The sequence below is a fragment of the Dipodomys ordii genome, unplaced genomic scaffold (assembly GCF_000151885.1).
Source record: "Dipodomys ordii isolate 6190 unplaced genomic scaffold, Dord_2.0 Scaffold6, whole genome shotgun sequence".
NCBI classification, from domain to species: Eukaryota; Metazoa; Chordata; class Mammalia; order Rodentia; family Heteromyidae; genus Dipodomys; species Dipodomys ordii.
Genome location: NW_012267222.1, coordinates 15063500 through 15089236, shown reverse-complemented (window position 1 = coordinate 15089236; position 25737 = coordinate 15063500). Strand labels below are relative to the sequence as shown.

General features: G+C 42.2%; 1 protein-coding gene across 3 annotated transcripts in view; it reads left to right on the top strand.

Moving 5' to 3' along the window:
- The window catches only part of Zbtb40 (zinc finger and BTB domain containing 40), a 66451-nt gene that overhangs the window by 31633 nt on the left and 9081 nt on the right, over positions 1-25737 (top strand). For 2 of the 3 annotated variants that reach the window (XM_013034829.1, XM_013034841.1), the window contains exons 3-13: positions 352-485; positions 10331-10523; positions 11108-11250; positions 16053-16245; positions 17786-17922; positions 18522-18723; positions 19264-19397; positions 20952-21108; positions 21622-22089; positions 22828-23034; positions 24094-24258. In XM_013034829.1, the coding sequence (XP_012890283.1) occupies positions 352-485; positions 10331-10523; positions 11108-11250; positions 16053-16245; positions 17786-17922; positions 18522-18723; positions 19264-19397; positions 20952-21108; positions 21622-22089; positions 22828-23034; positions 24094-24258 (2133 nt within the window). The remainder of the gene's footprint in view (positions 1-351; positions 486-10330; positions 10524-11107; positions 11251-16052; positions 16246-17785; positions 17923-18521; positions 18724-19263; positions 19398-20951; positions 21109-21621; positions 22090-22827; positions 23035-24093; positions 24259-25737) is intronic. The other variant, XM_013034832.1, reaches the window with a different exon arrangement.

Below are 25737 nucleotides of genomic sequence, written 5' to 3'. Positions count from 1 at the left end.
ATCGCAGTTTGAATTAAGTCAGCCGAGGCAGGAAAGTCCAGAAGACTCTTATCTCTAATTAACCACCAGAAAACTTCGAGCAAAAAAGCTCAGGGACAATGCCCAGGCCCTGAGCTCAAGTTTCACAACTGGGGGAGGGAAAAGGAAGTCTTAAGTATAAGCACAAAGCAGAAAAGAGTACTGAAATAACCATGTCCCACTCCTGATGATTACCACTATCTCCAGCAGGCAGAGGACGCAGTGAGGAAAGCAGTGAGGGAAGCTGTGACCTGGAGGTTTTTGGACAGCTGAAACTGCTTTGTAGTCATTTAAAGTAACATATCACTGTGTTTTGTTTTGTTCTACATTCAGAGTGTGAGAAGAAACACTTCCAATTGAATTTTCTCTTAGAAAATGAGAATGTTTTCTCAGATGCACTCTTAGTTACCAAGGATGTTTTGAAGAGACTGGAAGAATGCTCAGAAATTAAAGGCCCACAGAAGGAGGTAGGTACCCATGAGCTTCATTTGTTTTCTAGCTTAATGTTATCAGGATAATTTGTTACTTCCCTTATGGAGAAGAAATATGAACATGCAAAATATCCAGGGTTTCATATTTCTCAAACTTTAATCTGTGGGGTTTTGTTTTGTTTTGTTTTTTGTCATTTATGCCCTAAAGTACAGTTGAGCATAAGTATTGGCAAGATAGTTTCAGAAGTAAGTTATATGTTGAGCACCACAGGAGTCTTAGCTGATAGCACCAGTTTTGATTTAGGACATTTTACCTATCACACTCTTCTTTCTTGATTAATCAAGAATGAATTGAGCCTGAAGTTAGCCTTAGATAATCCTAAATCAGAGACTTAAACTATAAAAGCAGATACTCAAAATATGTATAGAAAGGATTTAATATCAACTTAGATACTAAGCCACAGCCACTGTTTAGGAATACCATGATCATTAAACATAAAAACATAATGGTAAACATATACACAGGGCTAAGTTTAGTAGATATTTTATGTCATTTAATATAAAAATCAAGGGTACAATTTCCCACTTCTGTTTTATAAATGAGAAAATTGTTTCAATGAAGTGGTATAACTTAGCAGAGGCATAGAGCTCATAAGACCTAGAGCAGGGTTTAATTCCCAAGTTTTCTGACTGTTTTTGTGTGTCTGGTACTGGGGATGAAATCCTAGCCCACATTCTGATTTAGAGCTATCCTGTTATACACTGAGGATGGCTCTACTTGTGTATAAAAATGTTTAGGTATCCTTGATAGGACACTGCCAATGCTTGTCCTGTATTTTTTTTAGCTGTTCTGCCATAACACAATTGAGACCCATTCCCACTGGCATGCTCCTCCTCCTGACCTGGCACGATTCCACTCCACAGATATGTTAGACTACACCTGCCTCTCTTCTCTCTCGATGCTTAGAGGCTTCAGCAGAGTGAGGGGCACTCCCTACCCCCAGGGAGTTATGTGTAAAGGTCCTCCATGTTGGTGTAGGCCATTTAGTGTCTGTTAAGGACTATTCATTCAACTAGTAGATACCTTCCAGTATATTAGTGGTTTCCTGAATCCTAGCAGATTACTTAAAAAAAAATTAAGGTCTAGTATTGACCTTAACCAGATTACTTCATAGTTGGCTACAACAACCAATTGTTGTCTTGGAAAACATACTGTTTACAAGGCTAAATTACTCCTGATGACTCTAGGAGGTTTCCAGTTAGATATCCTTGATATCTTTGTAACAATTATGCTGTATCATTTGATACCCTTGCATGTTCTCTATGTTATCATCCGTCTTGATCACTTCTAGACACACCTCTTATTTTCTCTCCTAAGGCTTCCTCTCCAAAAGGCTTCTTCTGACCACAAAACAGCAATATTATTCTTTCCATCAGGCAAACACACAGCGATTAGCGTCCCCTCTGAACTTAACTTGGATTGTGTTTTCTACTTTCTTAGAACATTGATGTCTGTATGTCTGACATGTAAGATGGCTCATGAAATGATATTATAATGGATACATTCAACATTTTTTTTTGTTCTCCCCTTCCCCCAATTTTGATCCTCTTTTTTTCATTTTTGGTGCCAGCCCTAGGGCTTAAACTCAGGGCCGGGACACCATCCCATGAGCTTTTGCTCAAGGCTAATGTTCTACCACGTGAGCCAAAAGATCCACTTCTGGCTTTTAGGGGTGGTTATTTGGAGATGAGAGTCTCATGGACTTTTCTGCCCAGATTGGCTTCAAACGGTGATCTTCAGATCTCAGCCTCCTGAGTAACTAGGATTATAGGCATGAGTCAACAGTGCCCAGCTCTTGTCCTCATTTGATAGATAGCAGTATGAGAATAATACTTCAGAAGAGCCTTGTTAGTGGTAGGCTTTGGTTATTTCTTTCTTAGTTTGAGAAGTCACAGTAAAAAGCTCTAGCTGTGCTTAAAACTGATTCTGTTCTGGTCCATAATAAGCTTAAATAGAAGGATTGAGAAGTAACTCAGTGATTGAACTCTTACCTAGTTAAGTGTGAGGCCCTGCATTCAATCTCCAGTATTGTCAAAAGTTAATTAATTATAAGCTAGGGAAATGCTGTTTTCTGTTAGGTTCTCCCCTTCCCACTGTCTCTTTTTACCTTCTGTCAGCTTTGTGGCATGAAGTTTTTTTGGCATGAAGTGTACATATTTACAATCTGATAAATTTTTATCATACCTTGGAACTGTTGCCACAATCAAGATGCTAAGAAGTAGATATTACCTCCAAATAGTTTACATGTCCTTGTATAATACCTCCTCCAGTCCCCTTCCACTCATCCATTCCCTAGCTAACTATTGATTACCTTTCTGTCAATTTAGTTTGTATTTTTCAGAGTATTTTATAAATGAAATCATATGATATGTATGATTCTTTTCATCTAGCTTCTTTTATTTATCATAATTTGTTGAGATTTATCCACATTGTTGTGTGTTCAGTCCCTCTCATCACTGTGTTCTGTTGTATTGATATAAAGTTTATTTAGCTTTACTACTTATAAGCATGATGATCTTGACCAACTTACTCTTTATAAACCTTAGTTTTTTAAAAATTTTGTAAAATGGGGATGTTATCAGTACATCACAGGGTTATCATGGACTTATTAGGATTATTTATGTAGGACTCATAGTAAAAATGCCAGGCCTAAGCTATATAGCTCACACCTATAAGTCCAGTTACTTAGAAGGTAGAGATTGGGAGGATTGCAGTTCCAGAGGTTTCATCGCAGTAAATAAACGCTGTATGTGCTGGTACATGCCTGTTGTCTCAGCAATATAGGAAATGTAAATAGGAAGATCACCATCAAGGCCGCCCAGGCATAAATGTGAGGTCCTTGTTAAGAAAAATAAACTAAGAGACTGGGTGCCAGTGACTCACACCTGTAATCCAAAAGGCTGAGAGCTAATGATTTCAGATTGAAGCCAGCCCAGGCAGAAAAGTCCATAAGACTATCTCCAGTTACCCAGCAAAAAAAAAAAAAAAAAAAGCTGTAGTGGAGATGTGATTCAAGTGGTAGAGTGCCAGCTGTGAGTAAAAAAGTGGAAAGCTTGAGACTCTGAGTTCAAGTCTTAGTACAGGCATACACCATATACATACATGCATGCATACATACATACATACATACATATATAAATACATACTTACTTATATACAGCAAAAGCATGAAGCGGTAGAGGGCCTACATAGCAAATACAAGACCCTGAGTTCAAATCCCAGTGCTTCAAAATTTTAAAGATAAAATCAAAAGCCAAGCAAAAGGGAGGGGGTAACAAGTTCAAAAAGAAATGTGCTCACCACCTTACCAATGTAACTGTAACCCTCTGTTCATCACCTTGACAATAAAATTAAGTTAAAAAAAAAAAAAGCAAAGGCTGGGCGCCAGTGGCTCACACCTGTAAGCCTAGTTGCTCAGGAGGCTGAGGATTGCAGTTCAAAGCCAGCCCAGGCAGAAAGTCTGTGAGACTCTTATCTCCAGCTAACCACCAGAAAACCAGAAGTGGAGCTGTGGTTCAAGTGGTAGAGTGCTCACCTTGAGCTGAAGAGCTCAGGGGCAGCACCCAGGCCCAGAGTTTAAACCCCACGACCACCACCAACACCACCAACAACAACAACAAAAAAAAGGCCACCCAGGCCCAGAGTTTAAACCCCACGACCACCACCACCACCACCACCAACAACAAAAAAAAGGCCACCCAGGCCCAGAGTTTAAACCCCACGACCAACAACAAAAAAAAAAGGCCAAAAAAAAAAAGCCAATAGTAGGACCTCAGTAGGTAATCCTGCTGTCATTTTTACACATTAACTTAGCACTTGTAGACTTACTAGACTTCTAATTTATCTTTACATTTGGATAAATGTAATATTCTATGAATGCTCTCCTACTAGTAAATGTCTTATAATATCTTTCTAGTGCTATGGTGGTTACTCTGACACATGAGGTAATTTGTATTTCTTTAAGCTTAATTTGTAAGACGTTTTCAAATAGGTCCCACCATCCACTTGGAAGTAGCTTCCTAAACTTCTAGAGTTGTATCTAGTGTGTAAAAGTCTCTGTGAACAGTAGTACATACAAAAATCATCTGGTATACTTGTTCAATGCCTCCAGAGTCAGATTCTTAGGTTGTAGGGAGAGCTTAGGAGTCTGTGTTTTAACCAAGTTCCCTGTGGATTGTTGTCTTGTAGCTAGAGGCTAAACTTTACATCCATGACCTATAAAAGTTTTAGTGTGCTTTTGGTGCCAATAGGCCTCTTGCCATCATGTTAATGTTTTTAAAACCCACCAGACTCCCTATATAAAAAGTGTAGTAAGGGGCTGAGAAAATGGCTCAGTGGTAGAGTGCTTGCCTTGCATGTATGAGGCCCTGGGCTTGATTCTTTAGCACCACATAAGCAAAAAAAGCTGGAAGTGGCACTGTGGCTCAAGTGGTAGAGCGCTCTGCTTGAGCTCAAGAGCTGAGGGACAGCGCCCAGGCCCAGAGTTCAGGCCCCATGACCAACGACAACAACATAAAAAGTGTAATAAGAAACAGGTGCTGGTGGTTCATGCCTAAAAACCCTAGCTACTCAGGAGACTGAAATCTGAAGATGAAGATTCAAAACCAGCTTAGGCAGGAAAACCCATAAGGCTCTTATCTTCAATTAACCACCAAAAAGCCAGAAGTTGAGCTCTGGCTCAAGTTGTAGAGCACTAGCCCCCAAGACAAAAAGCTCAGGAACAGTGCCCAGGCCCTTAATTCAAGCCCCAAGACAGGCAGCGCACACACATACACATACACGTGTGCGCACGCGCGCGCACACACACACACGCACACACACACAAGTGTGCTGAGTACCAACCTCACGAAGTGACACAGTACAAAAGGGCAAGGGTGTTTTGTATGTCTAGGAAAAGCAGCATTACGTCAGGAAGCAGAGGAGCTATGGTAGGTAGATTAAGCTGATTTCTCCAAAAAGTTTACAAAGGAGATAATTGAGTGCTGGGCTTGAGCATATTGAACCTCACTTCAGCTTTGAGAAAATGCTGATGACTAAGAGATACAAGCATCTTGAACTGTGCAGAGATGAGAAGTAAAAGAAGAAAGTGATCCAGTTCTAAACTCCAACTTGTTTTAAAAGACAAAACATGAGGTCAAATTAAAAAAAAAATTGTAGCATATGGCAGCAGATGTCATCTGTGCTGCCATCTGTCAGTGTTGTGAGATGCCATAAAAAATACAGTTAAGACTTGTCCCTACCCTGACACCAAAGACATCCTGCCACGTCTGCGATTATTTCCTAGGAGGTGCACAGGAATTGTTGTAAGGCTTCAGTGAGTAGTGCACTCAAGAACTACTCACTTGGAGCAACATTATTTTTAGTATAATTTTATTATTAAGATGTTGTACCAGAGGGGTTACAATTTCAGGTAATGTGTACATTTTTCTCTTTTTTTTTGGTGGTGGGGGGTGGTGTCCATCTTGGGCCTTGATCTCAGGGCTGGAACACTGTCCCTAAGCTTTTTCTCTCAAGGCTTGTGTTCTTCCACTTCAAGCCATGGCACCACTTCTGGTTTTCTGGTGGTTAATTGGAGATAAGAGTCTCATGGACTTTGCTGCCTTTGGACTTTGCTGGCTTTGAACCATAATCCTCAGATCTCAGCCTCCTGAGTAGCTAGAATTTCAGGCACAAACCACTAGTACCTGGCTTATTTCTTTTTGGACAATGTCACTGCCTCCTTTGGAGCAACATTATTTTAAATTTTAATACATCTTTAAAGACTAGAGGTTTTTGGGGTTTTTTTTTCCTTTATACTTTTTTTTTAACCTCATAAGGAGCTTTGAATTTTTTTCTTGTTGTTATTGTTGATTATTGTTACATTGGTCACCTTAATATGACAATTGAACACACAAAATAATTGACCACTGATTGTATGAATTTGAACTTTGTTGCAGCTATGAAGTGGCACCATGTTCTGGTTGCAACAGACAGATGCAGGTGTGTAGCTGGCTTAGACACCATGAACTGGTACCCTCATAAATAGTATTTCCTGGAATACATTTCCCCATCAGAAAAAGCAAGTCATGGCCCAAGAAGTTTTCTGCCTGAGCTAATAAGTAAAACCTTTAGGTAAAGCCAGACTCAGAACTTTTTTCAGTTTTTGTGCTAGAATTTTTAATTATCTTTCTTCTCCATTGCTAGCCATGTCCCTGCTTTTAATTAACTGTGTATACAGCATAGTGGTCTTCACTAAGAGTAAGGAGTGAACTTTTTCCACTATTGATTTCTGTATTGTTTGATTCACTTTTCACCTACAGGTCTAGAAAGATTCCCAAAGCCAAAAGCCTGGTAACATTTGTTTTCTTCTAAAGTCATATTTCAAAGGCAAACAAGTTTCCCCCTCCTGTGTAAATCTGCTGTTTTCAACCATGTCATGACTTTGGGGGTTTGTCAGTGAGGCAGGTCTATTTAGGACTGTGCTCACAGTATGGGGTAATCCTTTTACAAATGAGTTAAAGGATCCATTTTGTAGGCCTCTGAGAGGTAAAAATTATTTTTCCAAGTCTCCTCTGGGTTATTTATTAAATCTGGAATACACAGTCACAGATAGAGGGAACTTCAATTAAGCAAACATTTTTTGAGTCCCTAGTATATGCTAGTCTCTATACTAGTCATGAAACAGAAGAATGATACCTAGCATTCAGTAATACTGATTCTGGCAGGTCCAGTAGAATCCAATGTAAATGAATTCTATATATCCAGTGTTTTCATCCAGGCTTCCTTGCTTATTGGCCCTATGACCTTAAACAAGTTCCTTAACTTCTCTGATATTCATCTAAAGCAGTGTTCATCTAAAGTGACAGTAGGAATGCCCCAAACTGATATGAGGAGGGGATGGGCTTGCAGACAGCAAGCCTACACTTGTATTTATCTTTCTTGCTGGAGACTTAACCTAGGAACTCATGCATGCTAAGCAAATGCACTGCCGCTGAGCTGCACCCCAGCCCCAGCTGTAGCAGTGTTGCCGTTTGCTGGCCCTCAGCATTCAGCAACACAGGATTGCCCAAGCAAATCTTAATGCAGTAGGAAAACAGTTGGAAAGTGTGTATATTCAGTTAAAAGATGAATTAAAAGAAAGATTATGTGCTTTTCCCATATCATAAATGGAGAGAAACAGTCTCATCTTTAAACACATTTATCTGTATTTCACTCCTAGGTAAAGTAATTGAATTACACATGTAGTTTGTGTTGATATGAATTTGCTGAGTATTTTAATAGTCTAAGAATCAAAGGAGTTTCAAGTGATTAAGAACTTAATCCTTTTGACAAAACTCTATTTTGGTTCAGCTCTTGGAGTTTGGTTCGCAGTGTGTGAGCCCTTCTGTTAAGGAAGAGACGTTATTTCAGGAATAGGAAATAGCCTGTTGCACAGCCTTGATGAGCATGAGCATCAGCTGTGGTGCTAGCTGTGGTATGGGTTCCCAGTAGATTTTGGAAAAAACACAGGGCTGTCCAGGCAGCTGATTGCTTCTCCTGGTTCTTTCATAGCCTTCTTCCCAGATGGCTACCCTAGCATCACTGCTGAGCAGTGAAGTTAACAAATGTTTTAATTTCACTGCTGAATAGTTCTGAGAAGGAGAGACAACAGAGAAGATAATGAGAAGTGCATCAGAAGTTACTGTTGATGAATGCTGCCACCACACACACAGTGGATAACTAGAGAGGTGGAATTGGGATAGCTCTAGGTAAAGAAAAAGACAATCTGGTCTGGGATAGAATGAGATTGCTGTATGCCATTATCAATTAAGATGCACAAAGGAAAGGGCAGAGGAAGAAGTAAGTGTAGTGAAGGCATTAGCAGTGAGTGGGTCAGAACACATTATCCATTATTGGGTAATAAATTAAGATTCAGTTCAAAACAAGTAGTTGTTCTAAGCAGTGTCTGTGGGTCAAGAAACCAGATGGAGCATGGCTGAGTCACACAAAGCTGAGTTCAGGGCATCAGCCAGAGCTGTAGCCTTTCCAAACCAGGGCTGAACAGGGACTATCTTTAAGCTTGCTTCCATGGTTGTCAGCAGCTCCTAGAAGGTTCACTTCAAGCTTTTTCACTCGGTATGGGTTTCAGATGTCCATTCCTTGCCACATAGGCCTCTCCCTCGGGCAGCTTATAACACAGTGTAGCTTGCATCTTCCAGAGTAAGGGCAGAGAAAGACTGCATTTGATTCAGAGCACATGCATGCACTCATCCTCACCCAGGCACATAGGCCAGTCAGAAGTCATGGTAACCTAACTTCAGAAGGAACATCCCATTACTCAGCACACTCCTTGTTAGAAGCAAGTCATGAGGTCCAGCCAAAGGGCATGGATACTGGAGGTATGAGGTATCAAGCCACTTGGAGGCTACCTGGCTAACAAAAGCATGAAAAGCAGAATTGATTTACCAAAGGAAATTAAACATTCAACTGATAACTTCATTTCTTGCTCCTTTTTTTTTTTGTGTGTGTGTGTGTGTGCCAGTTTGGGCCTGGACGCTGTCCCTGAGATTTTTGGCTCAGTGCTGTATCACTGAAACCACAGATCTACTGCTGGCTTTCTGGTAGTTAATTTGATATTCGAGTCTCTTGGAATTTCCTGCCTGGGCTGGCTTTGAACCACTGTCCTCAGATCTCAGCCTCCTGAGTAAGCTAGGATTACAGGCATGAGCCACTGCCCACTGCAGTGAGGAGGTCAGACCTACCCTGAGTGAAGCTAGAGGAAGGAATCAGGTCTCCATAGTTCAGGTTTGGGATGCAAGTAGGAGGGGCTGCTGGAGAGGAGGAGGGGTCAGATTGTTGGGCACCTGGCTTTGTTCATTATTTTTAAAAAAGAAGAGTCACTTTAGGTTCATGGAAGTTATTTACATCAAAGTAAAGATGATTAAGCTATTTTATCCAAATTTACTTTTAGAGATGACAAAAAAATAAGGAACTTTTTTTAAAGATTATATAGAGACCACATATATATTTATTGGTTTGGAAGAATTAGGGAGTATTGGGAAGAGCAGGTAAGAAAGGTGAATTCTAACCCCCAGTACTTTGGTGCAATGTCAGGAGAGTAGTGATAGAGGCAGTAGTAATGCTGAGGCCTCTGGAAGGTCCACTGACAGGCCTGCAGCAGGTTGCTTAAGGAAGGAAACTTGAGTCCATTCAGGTTAGAGCCAGTCATTCACCTGAGATCATTAATATGTGGATCATGTTCTGCCAACACACTGTTAGCCTTATTACAGAATATATCTAAAAGTAATAAGGTTCGTGTCTTTCTAAATAGTCGATCATTCATAATGTAAATGACTTAAAGTGTTCTTTTTTTCCTAACTTGTGAGCTTTTAATTGCATTCTCAAATAATAAAATGACAGTTCATTCAATTTGAAATTCAGATATCTTTGCCTAAGAAATACTGAAAATGTCATAAGACTCAGAAAGGTCTAATTAAGTAAGAGGTGCACTGAGTTTGTTAAAAATGAACTAAACACCTACTATATGCCAGGCTGTGCTTGTTGCCAAGGGAATAGAGCCCTAGAAAGCTTAATCTCTATCTTTAGGAACAGTAGTAGGAGAAACAAATAAATATAAGTCATAGTGTGATGTGACAAAGACAGAACGAAGGGCAGCAGATAGGAGGTGGGACCTACCCTGAGTGAGGCTAGAGAAAGGAATCAGGTCTTCCATAGCTCAGGTTTGGGGTGCAAGTAGGAAGGGCTGCTGGAGAGGAGGAGGGGTCGGATGGTTGGGCACCTTGCTTGCCACATGCAGTTCTGGTGACTAGCTGACCTCTTTCTGGGCACTTTCATGACACAGATCATTGCAGAATGCTTCAAGGGTGAAGGGGGATGTCCAGCATTCCAGAGGCTCCTGGATAAAGTTCAAGATGAGAGTCTGGATGTGCAATCTACTCTCTCTCTGCTGAGGCTGTGCCAGAATGCTGCTTCTGTGGCCAAACAGGCTCTGTTAACCCCAGAACCAGGAGGTGTGGCACCAGTGCAGCCAGAAGGTAGGAGGGGGCCTTGGCCATCCAAGTAAACCAAGCTTTACAGTCTCATCCAGTGAAATGGATCTTCAGCAGTGAGCGGTTTCACCTAGGTTCTGTGTGTCATTGCAGAGGCCGCATGTTAAGTATATATGAGCTGAATAAGCCTCCATTTCTGTACCTTCATTAACTAGGCTGTTACCCTGACAGATTGGAGAGTGTTATCGGTGTCCTCCTGCCTTTCAGAAAGCTGCATATCCACAGCAGTGCTTCAAGGACCCAGGGTGACTTGCTCACTGACAGACTTAAAGGCTGAAGCTGCTCTCATTTGGGTTAGGTACAAAGCAGTGGCCTTGCCAACCGGAAGTTAACCTCTGGCTAGCTCTGAAGCTTTGTGTTCTGACAGATAAATGAAACACTTTTCCTTTCATAAAGTTTAAACAGAATAATAAAGTATTTTCCTCCCTAAAAGTGATTCTGCATTCAGGTGCACAGAATAAGCTGAGAATCACTTTACTATTCTGTTAGATCTCTCTCCACAAACCATGCTGTCATTTTCTTCAAATTGACTAGCTTCTCTTGTGTGTCTCTAATTCTTTCTCCCCCAGGGAGCACAGAGGAGGGAAAGACCTTGTCTGTTCTGTTACTGGAACACAAAGAGGACCTGATACAGAGTATAACACAGTTGAGACCTATTGTGGAGTTCCTGGAAACAGCCAAGGAGGAATTCCTGCCTGGCTCCCAGAAAAGGGTAACTGTGTCAAGTACCTCCTCCCCCTGCTGAATTGCTATAGTGCTTGTTTTTTTGGTGTTTTTTTTCTAATCTCTTCTATGGCACATAGTAGTTTTTGCCTTGCAATATTTTTATACCTATTGCATAGTAATCACCTTGAAGTTCAGATTCTTGTTTCCTATCCCTTTGTGGTTCTTGCAGCCACTTTTAGCAGTGCTCAGGGTACCCATACAACAGGTACTTGAGTGTCTAGATGGACAAATTGTGCTGTCCCTGCTCTCACTGGATTTTTACTCTGAAACTAAAACATTTGTAATCATGGTGACTTTTTACAGAAAGAATATGTGGTTAATATGGATGGAGAAAAGAAGCACAGGGAGGGAGGATCCCACCATTTCGATCCCACTGTTAACTGTAAAGAAACATGCTGTCCAGTCTCTCTCAGTCATCCTCTGATGGAATTATATGAAACACACTGTTTTATTCAATAAGTTGATACATTTCTATGCCAGCTAAATGCATTTGATAACTGAATTATATTCATAGATGTACCATTTATTCTTTTCTTTTTTCTATTCACAGTATTGGGTTTAAATGCAGGGCCTTGGCACTCTGCCACTTGAGCCACACCTCTAACCTCATGATTCATTCTTTTTCTTAAATGTAATTTTGTTATTATTATTATTAAGGTGTTATACAGAGAGGTTACCATTTTCATAAGTCAGGTAATAAGTACAATTCTTTTTGTACACTGCCACCCTTTCCTTTGCTTTCTCCTAGCTTCCCTCTCTTGTTCCTGCCCATAAGTTGTAGAGTTCATTTTCCATGTAGTGTATACTGAATATCATGACTGCATTTATTCACCCTTGCTCCCAACCATCCCCCTATCCCCTTATTCTTAGGAATTCACTTTTAGTTTTTTGCTGTTACAAACAATGTTGCAGAAAACATACTTGCAAGCAAAGCTTTGCATGCCTCTTGGTATTATTTTCTTAATGTAATTTCAAAGAAATGAAATTTGGAACAGTGTAAAAATGTTCCAGTGTTTGGTAGGTATTGTCAAATTGTCCTTCAGGAAGGTCATACCAATTTAGTCTCCCACCAGCCAGTTGCTAAAATCCTCATAAAACTGCTGGCATGACTTCTTGAGGCAACTAGATAACTGTATTTGTTGTGTTATTGATTTCAACTTTGTGCTAAAAATACGCCTATATCAGAGAAGGAAGGAATAGAGATAGAAAACTTTCATGGCATCAATTCTTAGAACTGTGGGAAGTACCTTCGTGTCCGGGAGAGAAGATCTGTAGAAACCCCTGGCATAAGGGCTGAGTCCTGGAGGCATAGTGACAACTGGATCCTAGGTGTCATTTTTTTACCTCAGTGATTTTACATTACTATAAACAGACAAATAGATAAAGAGAAAGAACTTCTATCTTAAAGTTGCATTTTTCAAATTAATTCTATTTCAGATTTCTTTATTTAAATTGTATTGTAAAGGTGATGTCCAGCTGGGTTACAGTTCATAAGTCAGGTAATGAGTACATTTCTTTTTGAACATTGTCACTCCCCTCCCTATTTTTTATTTTTTTAAGTTTCTTGAACTTCACAAAGAAAGATAATATTATAAAAAATGAGTAGCTCCTGTTTTTCTCCTGAGATTTCAGATTAACTATAATTCCAGGCACTGAATTTTAGAAAGTTGCTTGTAGTACTAAAAGCATCTGATGCCTAGTTGGGTGGTTTCATTCAATTACTCATCTCCAGCTTTTCCTTATTAGCCAGACTGGATGAACACGTCCTTCGAACTGTTCTATTATCTTGGTAAAACAGCACTTAGAGATAGAGCCCAGACTCAGCCTCACTCACTGCAGCAAAATGGACCATGCTGTCACTTTCAGTTTACTTGACTGAAAAGGCTAGAGCAGAAGAACTTAAATTAGTTATAAATCAGAATGCACATCTTAGGCATGAGCTCGCTCCTCTTGGCAAGATTGCAACAGCTTAACTAGATGGTAATGCTGAGGTGAATGCTGATCCCGTAGCCATAGTGCCATGATACTGGGGATGTGTGTCCAGGCCCTTGAGAACTTTACTCTTCCAAGAAGTTATGTTTGTCATGGTTACCAGGCCTTGCCTGTAAGAACAGGTCGAGGGACATAGAAATAGCCATTGCTGTAGTTGTCATGTTTTTACTGCTTACTGCCAAGAAATGAGCTGAAGACCTTTTTTTGTGTTGTGGGGCTTAAACTAGGCCCTGGGCGCTCTCCTTGAGTTTTTTTACTCCAGGTGTAATGCTCTACCACTTTGAGCCACAGCACCACTTCCAGTTTTCTGGAGGTTAATAGGAGATAAGAGTCTCACAGATTTTCCTGCCCAAGCTGGCTTTGAACTGCAATTCTCAGATCTTAGCTTCCTGAGTAGCTAAGATTACAGATGTGAGCCACCAGTGCCCATCTTAGTAGCCTACTTTTACAGAATCCTTGTAACAGTTGTGCCAACAATTGTACCTAACTTCATCTGCAAATGAGGAAAATAAGATCCAAAGAGTTTAGTAACTTGCCTAAGGTCACACACAATAAATATTAGAGCTAGGATACAAACTAGGCTTGTCTGGCTTTAAGGTCCATACCTTTTCTTAATAGTCTCTGGCTGCCTCACTGTGTATCAGGTTATTGCTTGGAAACCAAGATTTGTCATCATCGTCGTCATCATCATCATCATTTTGTGCTTTGTTTGAACTATGGTCTTTGCATTATTTAGTTTTTTGCTGTTTGGAGATAGAATCCCACAGACTGTGTGTGTGTGTGTGTGTGTGTGTGTGTGCGTGCACACGCGTGTGTGTGCACGCACGTGCGTGTGTGTGTGTGCGCGCGTGGATGTGTCTGTGTGTGCTGTGAGATAGAATCTCACAGACTCTGTGTGTGTGTGCTGTGAGATAGAATCCCACAGACTGTGTGTGTGTGTGTGTGTGTGTGTGTGCGCGCACGTGTGTGTGTGTGCGTGTGTGCGCGCGCGCGCACATGCGTGCTGTGCGCTTGCCAGTCCTGGGGCTAAGCTTTTTTGCTTGAGTAGTGCTCTACCACTCGAACTACAGCTCCAATTGTGGTTTTTTTGGTGGCTAATTGGACTTTCCTGCTTGAGCTGCTTCAAACTGCAGTTCTTAGATTTCAACCTCCTTAGTAGCGAGGAATTACAGGTGTGAGGCACTGGCACCTGGCTTCAAGGCTATTTTGCCTAGAGCTGGCTTTGAACTGACATCCTCCAGGGGGTCAACCTCCTGAATGGCTGGGATTACAGGTATGAGCCACCAGTGCCCAACCTACACCAGTGCAGTTAAATATGAGCTCTTAACTTTATCTCAGAGCTTTTAAAAAAAAAAAATGACTGTTTTGAGATAGGGTCTCACTATGTGGAGTAGGCTGGCCTTGAACGCTTGACTTTCAGTCTTGGCCTCCCAAGTGTTGGGATTACAGGTGTATGTCACCATGCCAAGTCCAAATTATGATTCATTTAGTAGAAATCTATATATTAGGCCCTTAACAAAGAAAATGATTGTGTTCTAAATTAAGGAATATTGCAAGTGGATTTATTATATATATGTATGTGTATTTCTTTCACACACACATATACACACACACATACACACATACATATAGCCAGTTTCATTATTTTAAACTTGGAATTATTTTATAATGGCACCCTCTGGCATACTACCATGACTGAATTGCTTAACTGTTACTCCTGAGAGGCAGATTTCCCAGAGGAAAGCTCACATTTCAGTTACTGGGAACTGTGGATTACTTATATTCAAATAATACCATTTATCAGTTCCATCAGAAGCATGTTTTATTATTGCATTATGGTCCATTAAGAAATAGCTTTATTGTAATAGAAAAAGATCTGCCTCCTATATGACTTTTCAGCCTTTTGCTAATGCCTATGAAAGTCCTGTGGCACAGCAAGGAAGGACAAGGGAGAATTGTTGAGTTATAGCTGGACCTGATGTATGGGGTCATTGAGAATAAAAGGAGGGGATAATAAATAATTAACTAGAAAGATGACCCAGAAGAGCACTTAATTATTTTAGAGCCTATAAACTATAAATTATCTGAGTAAAAGGAAATAAAATAATAGAATTGCTCTGAAATTTATAAACTATGACGATATTATTACCCTTAACTAACAGATGGGAAATATTTTAACTTTACTAATGACTAGTGTTTTTCTCAGTCTTGGAGTCTGAACAAACTATATCTAAAGAACCAGCCAGGCAGCAGTGGCTCACACTTGTAATCCTCGGAGGCTAAGATATGAAGATTGCAGTTTGAAGCCAGCCCGAGTAGGAAAGTCTGTGAGACTCTTAACTCCAATTAACCACACAAAAACTGGAAGGAGCACTGTGGTTCAAGTGGTAGAGAGCTAGCCCTGAGCACCAAGAGGCTCAGGGACAATGCCCAGGCCCTGAGTTCAAGCCCCAAAACTGACAAAAAAAAAAAAAAGAACCAGGTTAGATATAAGCTACTTGCTCTCTCATGTCAGTCAGGTATAAAGCTTTTTAAAAATAACAAGCTCGTTGGAGGCAAAGAATGTGCACAGATTTGTAGTTAAAAAGGTTTGCATAGAGCTCTTTCTTTGGAGGATGTGTTGGATCTTTATTGAAGCAGAGTAATGAAGGGACTATGACAGAAGTAGTGCTAGAAACCAGCAGGTGAGGATGTGGAGGCAGGATGTCTTATATACTCCCTTGCTAGGTTTTCCAGTGGTGTATCAGATACATTTTTGAACTGCCGGTGACTGGGTCTGGTTGATTGCTCCTGCAGGTGATTCTGAATTGCTGCCAGGGCAAAACACCCAAGGAGGCTATAGAAAATTGGTTGCACACAATGACTGAAGAGAAGACGCTGACCGCTGAGAGTTTGGTGAAAGTCCTCCAGGCTGTGAAGACAACCTTGCCAAACTTAGGCCTTCTGCTGGAAAATTTGCAGAAATTAGCTCCTTTGTCCAGTGCCCCAGGTATTAGTTAATTGTTGCCCTTTAGACTGGAGCTACTCTTACAGAACACCCTTTGACTCCATGTTGGGGAAATGAGATAATATTAGGAAGTGTTACTGCAAAACATACACTATCACAAATCAATATCAGTATTCCTGCAGTCAAAAATCTGGAGTGTGAGAACAACTTAGCCATTAAGATCCCACCTCCGTTTCCCATAGCCCAAGGTTTATTAATGGATGGATCACATCTGAAAGCTGAAAAAATGAAAATATCACAAGACTCAGCATCTTGATGACTGTGTAACCAAAATTCAGACTTTGATCATCCCATTCCTACCCACGTGCTATTGCTTCCAGCAGTCCCCAGACTCTCCACCCTTAGAGACTAGGGGAAAGGCACCCATAGCCAGTCATTTAAAAGCCCATCTGCAGCAGTGTGCCCTGTCCTAGGGCAGCTGGAGACACAGGCTGTTTGGGAAGCATGGCTTATAAAAACAATGTATACTTACACAAACTGGGATGTTCCAGAAATTAGGAACAAAACAACCTAAAACCTGTTACTCAAGAATGTCACTAATTAACACCTTGGCATATTTTATAATTTCCCTCATTAAACAGTACAATAACATTCTTCCCTGCATTTCAAAACAATTCCTCATTAGCCTGTTTCCTGTGTAGTTTTCCATTATAAGGCTGTGGATAGAGTGTTACTCATGCCTGTATTTGTAGCCCATGTGGTACAATGGTGGTGACTATACACTTCCATTCTAGATGTCCTGTGTGACCATGGACCAGCAACCTATCCTTTCTGAACCTCTCCTCTTTTGAATGGGTATAAGACTGGGCCTTGTAATCATTTTTGTGGCTACTATGAAATAATACCTTAAAAACACTAGTGCACTGTCTGGCACATAGTAGGCATTTAATAAATGTTGTTACCTCCATCATCATCATGAATTATGTTGTGGCAGTGGTTCTTGTACATAGTTCTTTTGCCTTCATTTAATCTCTTAGGGCTGTATTTCCAGCAGTGGACATACCAGATCAAAGTAGAGAATAAAAATAATAAGTATTTGCAAAGCAAAAGGAAATGCCTGATTTACTTTGATTTTTTTAACTTTCAAGGAAATCTGACTTCTTTAAAGCAAATGCCTAACATATGGACTCAGAGGGCATCTAAGCTGAGCTGTGAGTCGGCTTCACAGGCACATTTTGACTTGTGGCTGTTTGTATTGTGGATTACCACATGGATCATTTGCCTCAGGCTTCATGAGTAACACCCCCTTGAACCTGCACATCCAAATCTCTTGCAAGTACAGCCACTTCATTTCCCGCCTGTTGAGCAATCATTGGCTTCTACCACCAGGCACTGGCTTTTAGCATGCTAGTGGTTTTATCACCCTGAAGCACCAGGTAATAAATGTAGAGCAAAGATCTGAACATATGCTTGAGGTCTCAGGCAGAGGCAGCTCTTGTGCCACTGCCTCTCCCTCTCTGTAGCATCCTTTGTCTTCCATAGGTTTTTTGCATCAAACGTTGTTTTGCTAATATCCTTACAGTCCAGCCAAGCCCTGAGGACTATGGGAATGAGCTATTGAGACGATATCATGAAAACCTCTCTGAGATTTTCACAGACAACCAGGCATTGCTGAAGGTCATCTCACGTGTGAAGAGTTTGGCCCCTGGAGAAAGAGAGGTAAGAATGGGAGTCAGGAAGGAAAAATAATGTGTATACACACTGTCTTATTTCTACTTGCAAGTATACATACACAGTTATATTGAAAAGTGCTAAGTAGAAAAGGAGAAAGAAGAATCATTTCTTAAGACAGGGAACCATACAGAATAGTCATAATTTCTTTGGTAAGAAGGAAAGGTAATCAAGCGGACGAATGAAGAACTTCATCATGTATAAGAAATCTCTTAGCACCTGGACATTATGATAGTCCTCACCTCTAATCTCAGCAATGAGGAGACTAGGCAGAAGAATTATGAAGCTGAGGCTAACCCGGGCTATATAGTAAGACACTGTCTCTAGATAGGTTAGTAAGTGGGTAGATAACATTTACGTGTGTGCGTGCATATGTGCGTGTGTGTCCCCTGGAGCTTAAACCTAGCTAAACAAACACTCTACCACTGAGCTACATCCCCAGCCCCACCTCCAAATAAATTAAAAAGAAATGTCCCAGTGTGAAAGAGGTGAATTACATTTACTCTACCCCAGCAGCCAACTTGTAGCTCTGCAGCTGGTCCAGGCTAGAGTCTTCCATACATGTTTGTTGGTGTTCCATCTTGAAGGTCATGGAGAAGCTTGTGGAACGGGACTCTGATTCTGGTGGTTTCAGTTCCCTGATGTCAGCAGCTCTAGAAAAGCAGACTCTCTCAGCAACAGCCATTTGGCAACTACTGCTAGCAGCTCGGGAGACAAAGACCTGCCCTTTGAACTTGCTCCTGGAACAAATAGGAAGAGAACCTGGTGCCAATGCTTTCTTCCAGGCAGGTGAGTGCCTGCCCTCCACCAGGGTTTGCCCCTTACAGCTGTTGGCCCTTTCAGGAAGTAGAAGAAGCTCTCTTCTGATAGCTGTCTACATCCCTACCCTTAGGAATAAGGATGGACCAGTTCTCCTGCTCTTTTGCTCAGTAGGGTGGCTGAAGGTAACCATCACATACTGTATTTTAGGAAGGCCACAACAGATATGGAGTATATTTAGAGAAGCATTAAGTTTGCTTATTCTGACTTGAATATAACACATACATGTATCAAAATATCACATGGTACCTTATAAATATACCATTTTTAGGTCTCAATTTAAAAAAAAATGGCTGGCATTTTTGTTTAAGGATAGTCATTTGTAAACTTTTTAAGAAAAATTATGCAGTAATTATTCTAAGTTTATATTATTTCACTCTGGCTTGCCATTTCCTCACTTGCAGCCCTTGAGGAGCAGATGACATGTGTTCTCATTATGAGGAGTTTTGAGTTAAGAGGTAAAGGGGAAAATGGGAATTAGTTTAATTCTCCAGTCTCCCTCTCTTCCAGTGACCACCCCTGAAAGCGCTGCCTTAAAAGCCATCCTGAAGCACAGCAGGTTGATCATGGACGCCATTCAGCAGAGGACTGTGCTCCAGCACTTTTCCTCAGAGGAGAAGCACCTGGTGGAGACCCTGAAAGAGGTGCGGAGCAATAAAAAGCAAATCAGAATTTGGCAGGGTGTTGCCTGGGTCTGTCTTCATTTCTGAGGGAAGATCCACCTCTGCAGAGTCCCTGCTCTGTGTCCGGCATCAGGCTGAGCTCTTCCTAGCACGTTTGCGCTTTCACCTCCAACCTCAAGGTTGATGTCGTCACATCTTACAAATGAAGGGGCTCAGCTCCAGAGTTGAGTCACATGTCTTAGATGTTCCAAGTCAGAAATGAGGCCAGACATACAACCTATGCTGATTCCTGTAGTGTAAACCTAGAAACACCTATGCTGATTCCTGTAGTGTAAACCTAGAAACACCTCCATTCTGCTGTAACATGTTCTAAGCAACAACTTCTCTCAGATGTTAGAAGTAAAGTTGTTGTCTTATTGTATTTTCTATTCTGGCTTCTTGAAAGAACTAACATAAACATAGAAAGAACAAAGCTCTTGCCCATATGGGGTAGCAGGTAGTGCCAACTCATTTTCTGTGAGGCTTCTTATAATGTGGCCAGCATCCCAGAAAAGCAGGTGGAGGTGGGGAGGGTTTGTGGATGTCCAACCCATGATTGTGTGCTTCTTGAGCAGGTAAAATAATAAAAGGACATAGAATTAAGCTACAGATGCACCTGTAGTGTCTTTTTGATCCCGACTAGCAGGAGGGCAGAAGCATATCCGCCCTGGTGACAGCTCTGCCTCGGTCTGCTCTCGGTTGGGAAGAAGGGGGCACATGTTCCCGTAGGGTTCCAGAGGCAAGACTCACCTGCTGGCCAGCCCCTCCAACTCTACACACTTCAGAGCTGGGCCTCCTACAGCTGATCACTTTAGCCTCACTAATTAGTCTCATGCTTCCAGGGACATCAGGTTTATTTAGATAGACTTGAAAAGAGCAGAAGTAAAATATCTTCCAAAATGCAAAGTCCATGTGGCCATCTGTGGATGTTTCAATTTATTTTCTGCGTGCTGACTCTGCCGATAGTGCTAACATTCTGAAAGAGGATGGCTTTGAAATCATATTCTTGGCCTCTTTAAAGCCCCTATTTGAACCTACTGTGTCTTTATGAAAGAAAGTGATGTTTAAAAGGGTACATCTAAGTGTCTAAAAATATGAATCTACTGATGGTGCAGAATTATTTCTAGACATTGAGACAATTATATATTATGAAAAATTATCCTGATCTTCATGACAGAAACGCCAGTCGCCAAATCCTACAGCTTTCAGACTTTTTATGTTTGGATCTAGAAAAGCTCTCTGAGAAATTCATGGTTGCTGAGCAGATTCTTACAGAAGACACTAATGCCCCTGTGTGTACCGCCTTTGTACTTGCACATCTCTCAGTATGTGCTTCCTTTTGCTCTTTGGGTAATCTTCCTGTCCTTTGGCAGACAGGGCTCTCCATATGCATTGTGAAAACTGTAAACTACTTATAGGTAGAGCTGGGTCTTCTGCAGTTAGCTTTTGTCAGTTTGTTATAAGTTGAAAACCATGGGGAAAAAAATAAGTGTGCTGATATTGACCCTGCACCTTTGTCTCGTGATGTTCATTTAGATTCTGAGCATTTCCTCTGAGACAGCCAGCCTTGAAGCTGTGCTGAGCAGAGCTATGGAAAAGTCAGTCTCAGCCATTGAAATCTGTCGCCTCCTGTGCAGTGTCCACAGATCTTTCCCTGGCCTACAGCCTGTCATGCAGGAGCTGGCATGCATTGGTAAGAAGCAGGGGTTAGGAGCCAGAAGGCCCCAAGATCTTTGTTGAGAAAAAGAAAAGTTTTTTTTTTGTGTGTGTGTGTGTTGTTTTTTTTTTGGTCCGGTCGTGGGGCCTGAACTCTGGGCCTGGGCGCTGTCCCTCAGCTCTTCAGCTCAAGGCTAGCACGCTACCACTTGAGCCACAGCCGGCTTTTTTCTTATGTGGTACTGAGGAATCGAACCCAGGGCCTCATGCATGCAAGGCAAGTGCTCTAACACTGAGCCACCTTCCCAGCCCCGAGAAAAAGAAAAGTTTTATGTAAGAGGGTTATTTATTCCTCGTATATACTCTCAGTACTTAACAGCCAGGGGACTTGATGCTATCTGTATCTAGTGGGAAGTAAAAATGACCGTGATAATACTCAGGCTTTTTAGATTCTCAAGTAGTCTCCAGTCTCCTCTAAGAGTATGTTAGAAAAGTTACAAAGTGAAGTAGAAACCGACTTCCCAGGGTCCTGTGTTTCTCTCCTATGCAGGCTTCCTTACTAAGGAAAATGGAGAGAGGGAAATGTGGAGGCTGAGTGATAAATTTCACCATGAAGCCAGCAACAAAGAAAATGAGAAGGCAGCTGAGGTGACTGGAGAAGGCTGCCAGCCCACAGAACAAAAGGAAAAGGAAGAGACTGGTTCCCCGCCAGAGCAACAAGAAAAGGACACTTCTGCCTCCCCAGACTCTGCCAAGAAGAGCTTTGTCTGTAAGGCCTGTGACAAGAGTTTCCATTTCTACTGCCGCCTTAAGGTGCACATGAAACGTTGCCGGGTAGCCAAGAGCAAGCAAGTGCAATGCAAGGACTGCAGTGAGACCAAGGACTCAAAGAAGGAACTGGAGAAGCACCAGCTGGAGGCCCACGGTATGGGCGGAGAGCCTGACATCCCCAAGAAGAAGAAGAAGAGGCTTCCTGTGACCTGTGACCTCTGTGGAAGAGAGTTTGCCCACGCCTCAGGTATATTCACTAGGCTCAGTCATGAAGGATAGTAGGTGAAAATTATGTAGCTTAGATTCAAGTACCCTAGTTGTGTGCCATGAGACGCCTAGCTGGTCCTAGAGGATAGGGTAGGTTCTTGCAGAGGCAGGTGGAGGTTGACAAGGGCATGGGGAGTCTCTGTGGAGCCATGTCCCTGAGCCTTGTTTTCCCACCCGTAAAATGGGTCCTTGACACTGCTTACACCTTTGCATTTTTAGGAAGTTCAAAATGTCAGTGCTAAACATCTAGAACTACAATAGAATTAACACACACAGCTGTTCTTCATAGTAGTTACCAACTCTTGGACACCTGGGTTTCCATGTCCCCCCTATTTCTTATAATAAACAAGAGTCAAGGAAACCATGGGATGTATAGTTCAAGAGTTGTATTCCCTTGTTCTGGATGTTGGATGCACATTTTATGTTCATTAAACATAAAAGCACACTTGGTCTCCCTATATGAATGTCAAGTCCAATTTAAGAGAGAGGATTGGGATAATAGACTCAGGGTCAACTTGGGGTGGCCTAGAGGTGACTTTGGGCATGCAGCTTGGTGGGCACATGAGTAACATGGTGTGTGAGACAGAAACTAACATGGCCTTGGCTTCCTGTGATTCACACTGTGCCTTCTTAAGCCTGGCCTGAGACTGCTTAGGCATCCCCTGCTGGCTTCCTTATGCTGACGGCAGGTCTTTTCTGGTGTTCGGCACGGCTCTAGGCATGCAGTATCACAAGCTGACAGAGCACTTTGATGAGAAACCATTCTCCTGTGAGGAATGCGGGGCAAAGTTTGCAGCCAACTCTACCCTGAAGAACCACCTCCGCCTACACACTGGGGACCGTCCATTCATGTGCAAGCACTGCCTCATGACCTTCACGCAGGCCTCAGCCCTAGCCTACCACACTAAGAAGAAGCACTCTGAAGGTGAGGCAGACATGTGCTCTTGTCACCCGCAGACTTCCCCAACACTGCTGCCTAAACCTGCTCAGAACCAAACAGATAGAGCTCTTAGAGAAATTCAAACCAGAACTCCAAATCCCCAGGGATACAAAGGCCCAGGGAACCGTCTGCACACTCACCATGGGGGACTCAGAAGAGAGGTTGGCTGGTGTTAGTGTTAGCAGTTGTAGCTACAATATTTACGTAAGGCCAGCACTTCTCTGAGCTTTGAGCTTTGATGTACTTCCAGCCTGAGAAAGACCTGGTAGATCACCTACTATGGATTAGGCAGTGCCGGTGCCAACAACTAGGCTGGAATCCTGTGCTCGAGGAATGACAGCCTGAGGGGTGGGACATGGAAGACATAGAGACAGTCACAGTGCAGGCTGTCAGGTAGAAGAGGGCTAATCAGGATGACAGAGAAGAATGCAAAGGGGGTTCGGGCTAGTTAGAGGGAGGGAGGTAATGGTCAGGGTAGGGTCAGGAATTGCAGTTTCCTTACCTCCCCTGGTCACTCCCTCCACTTGTGCAGTCTTTCTCACAAATGCCAGCTTTTTCTGTCTAGGAGCTGTGCTCTCTATAAACATGAGAAAACAGAAAGCCATAGTATGTGATGAGTGTAGCAAGTCACTGGTTCTTTCCTGAACCCACGTCTCACCTTTGTGTGGCATTGGCAGTCCATACTGTACTGTGAAAGGAGAGTTGAATGCACACCTTTCTGGGCAGGAGATGGATCTGTTGGCTGGCAGTAGCTTGAGCACTTTCTCTTTGTGGGCCTGATAAATAAGCGGTTCTCTGTGTACTGAGAGCTCTGTCCCTGCCCTGTTCTTACCAGCTGTCCTCACCCTGTAGGAGGGGCTGTGTTTAAGAAATACATGTATTTGACAGGATGGCTCTCACCCCCACTATGTGTTACAGATTGCCTGAGGTTTTTGTGTCTTCTCCCAGATGACATTTCCCTGGTGTGTGCCTTAGAGTTTTTATTTTGTTTATAAGAATAACATAAATGTTTAGTGCCTATTGCATAAGCTCTTGTATTCTCAGGGAAAATGTATGCATGCCAGTACTGTGATGCTGTGTTCGCACAGTCCATTGAGCTGTCCCGCCATGTGAGGACCCACACTGGGGACAAGCCATACGTCTGCAGGGACTGTGGGAAGGGCTTCCGGCAAGCTAATGGCCTCTCCATCCACCTGCACACCTTTCACAGTATGTACTGGAATTCTGGATATCATGAGAACACATGTCTTAAAAAATGTCTCCACCAGGGCTGAGCCTCATTCCATTCCCTCTCCTCCCCGATTCTCCTGCAAAACCCACAGCTGTCGGGCCTGGGAAGTGGCTCAGTGGTAGAGCACTTGCCTTGCATGCATGAGGCCCTGGGTTTGATTCCTCAGCCCTACATAAGCAGAAAAAAAAGCCAGAAGTGGTGCTATGGCTCAAGTGGTAGCGTGCTAGCCTTGAACTGAAGAGCTGAGGGACAGCGCCCAAGCCCAGAGTTCAGGCCCCACGACCAGACCCAAAAAAAAAAAAAAACCAGTTGTCCTTGCTGTGTAAAGATGAATTTCATTTTAGCATATCGCTGTGATGCTTCTTTCTCTGTCTAGACTGTTGCTTTTTCTTCCTCTTAGCCAAGCTAGCATTGTTTGACTGAAAGAGGCAAATTATGTTTGAGAAAGTCTCTGACACTGACAGGCTCACAGAGCACTGTCCTCCTCCACACTTGCTCTCTACTCATGCTGGCCTGCCTCAGAGGAGCAAGGTGTATGCTTCCTAAGTGGATGTCTAATGCCTGGCATGTTCCTTTGGAAGTTTCCTGCCCAGCCTTCTCCAAGTGCCTTTGTACTTCGCTCAGTTCTTAGAGCCTGCCTATCTTTTCTTCTTTCCACTAGACCTCATATAGACCAACAGCTTTCATTCCACTTTTTCTAGAGTGTGTGCAAGCACGTACACGAACAGAAGGAAATTCTATAGCATTTGGCTGACCTCCCATTTTCTTCAGCTTTCCTTGTGCAACTGAAATATAATCAACACAGTACAGCAGGGGAACTGAGCCTGGGGTATAGGCACCCAAGCTTGGACTTGATTTTTGACCCGGCCACTCACTTTTATTGAGATCTTAAATTTCTTTACCTTGCTAAGGCCATGTGGGGAAAAAGTTTTTTTTGTTGTTATTAAGACCTTTTGCTTTCTGCCAGGCGCCAGTGGTTCATGCTTATAATCTTAGCTACTCAGGAGGCTGAGATCTGAGGATCGTGGTTTGAAGCCAGCCTGAACAGGAAAGTCCTTAAGACTCTTTATCTCTGACCACTAAAAAGCTAAAAGTGGAACTGTGGTTCAAGTGATAGAGAGCTAGCCTTGAGTAAAAAAGCTCAGGAAAAGTGCCCTGAGTTTAAGCCCCAGTACTGACATATACAAAAAATACTTTTGCTTCTGTTGTATAAAGAATTCTGCATAAAAATGGCAAGTGTAATTTTTTTCATTAGGGCTAGCTCTCATTTTTGAGGTCCTACTTGGACTTAACCTGTCCAGTTAGACATGTGGCTCAGTGAGAGCCCATTTCCCAGCTATGCCCTTGGATAGGGTCCTAACTTAGTTTGCCAAACCTTGACTTTGTAGTCTATAAAATGAGAACAAAAATAGAACTTACTCACAGGGCTATTAATATTAAAGCAGTACACACACACA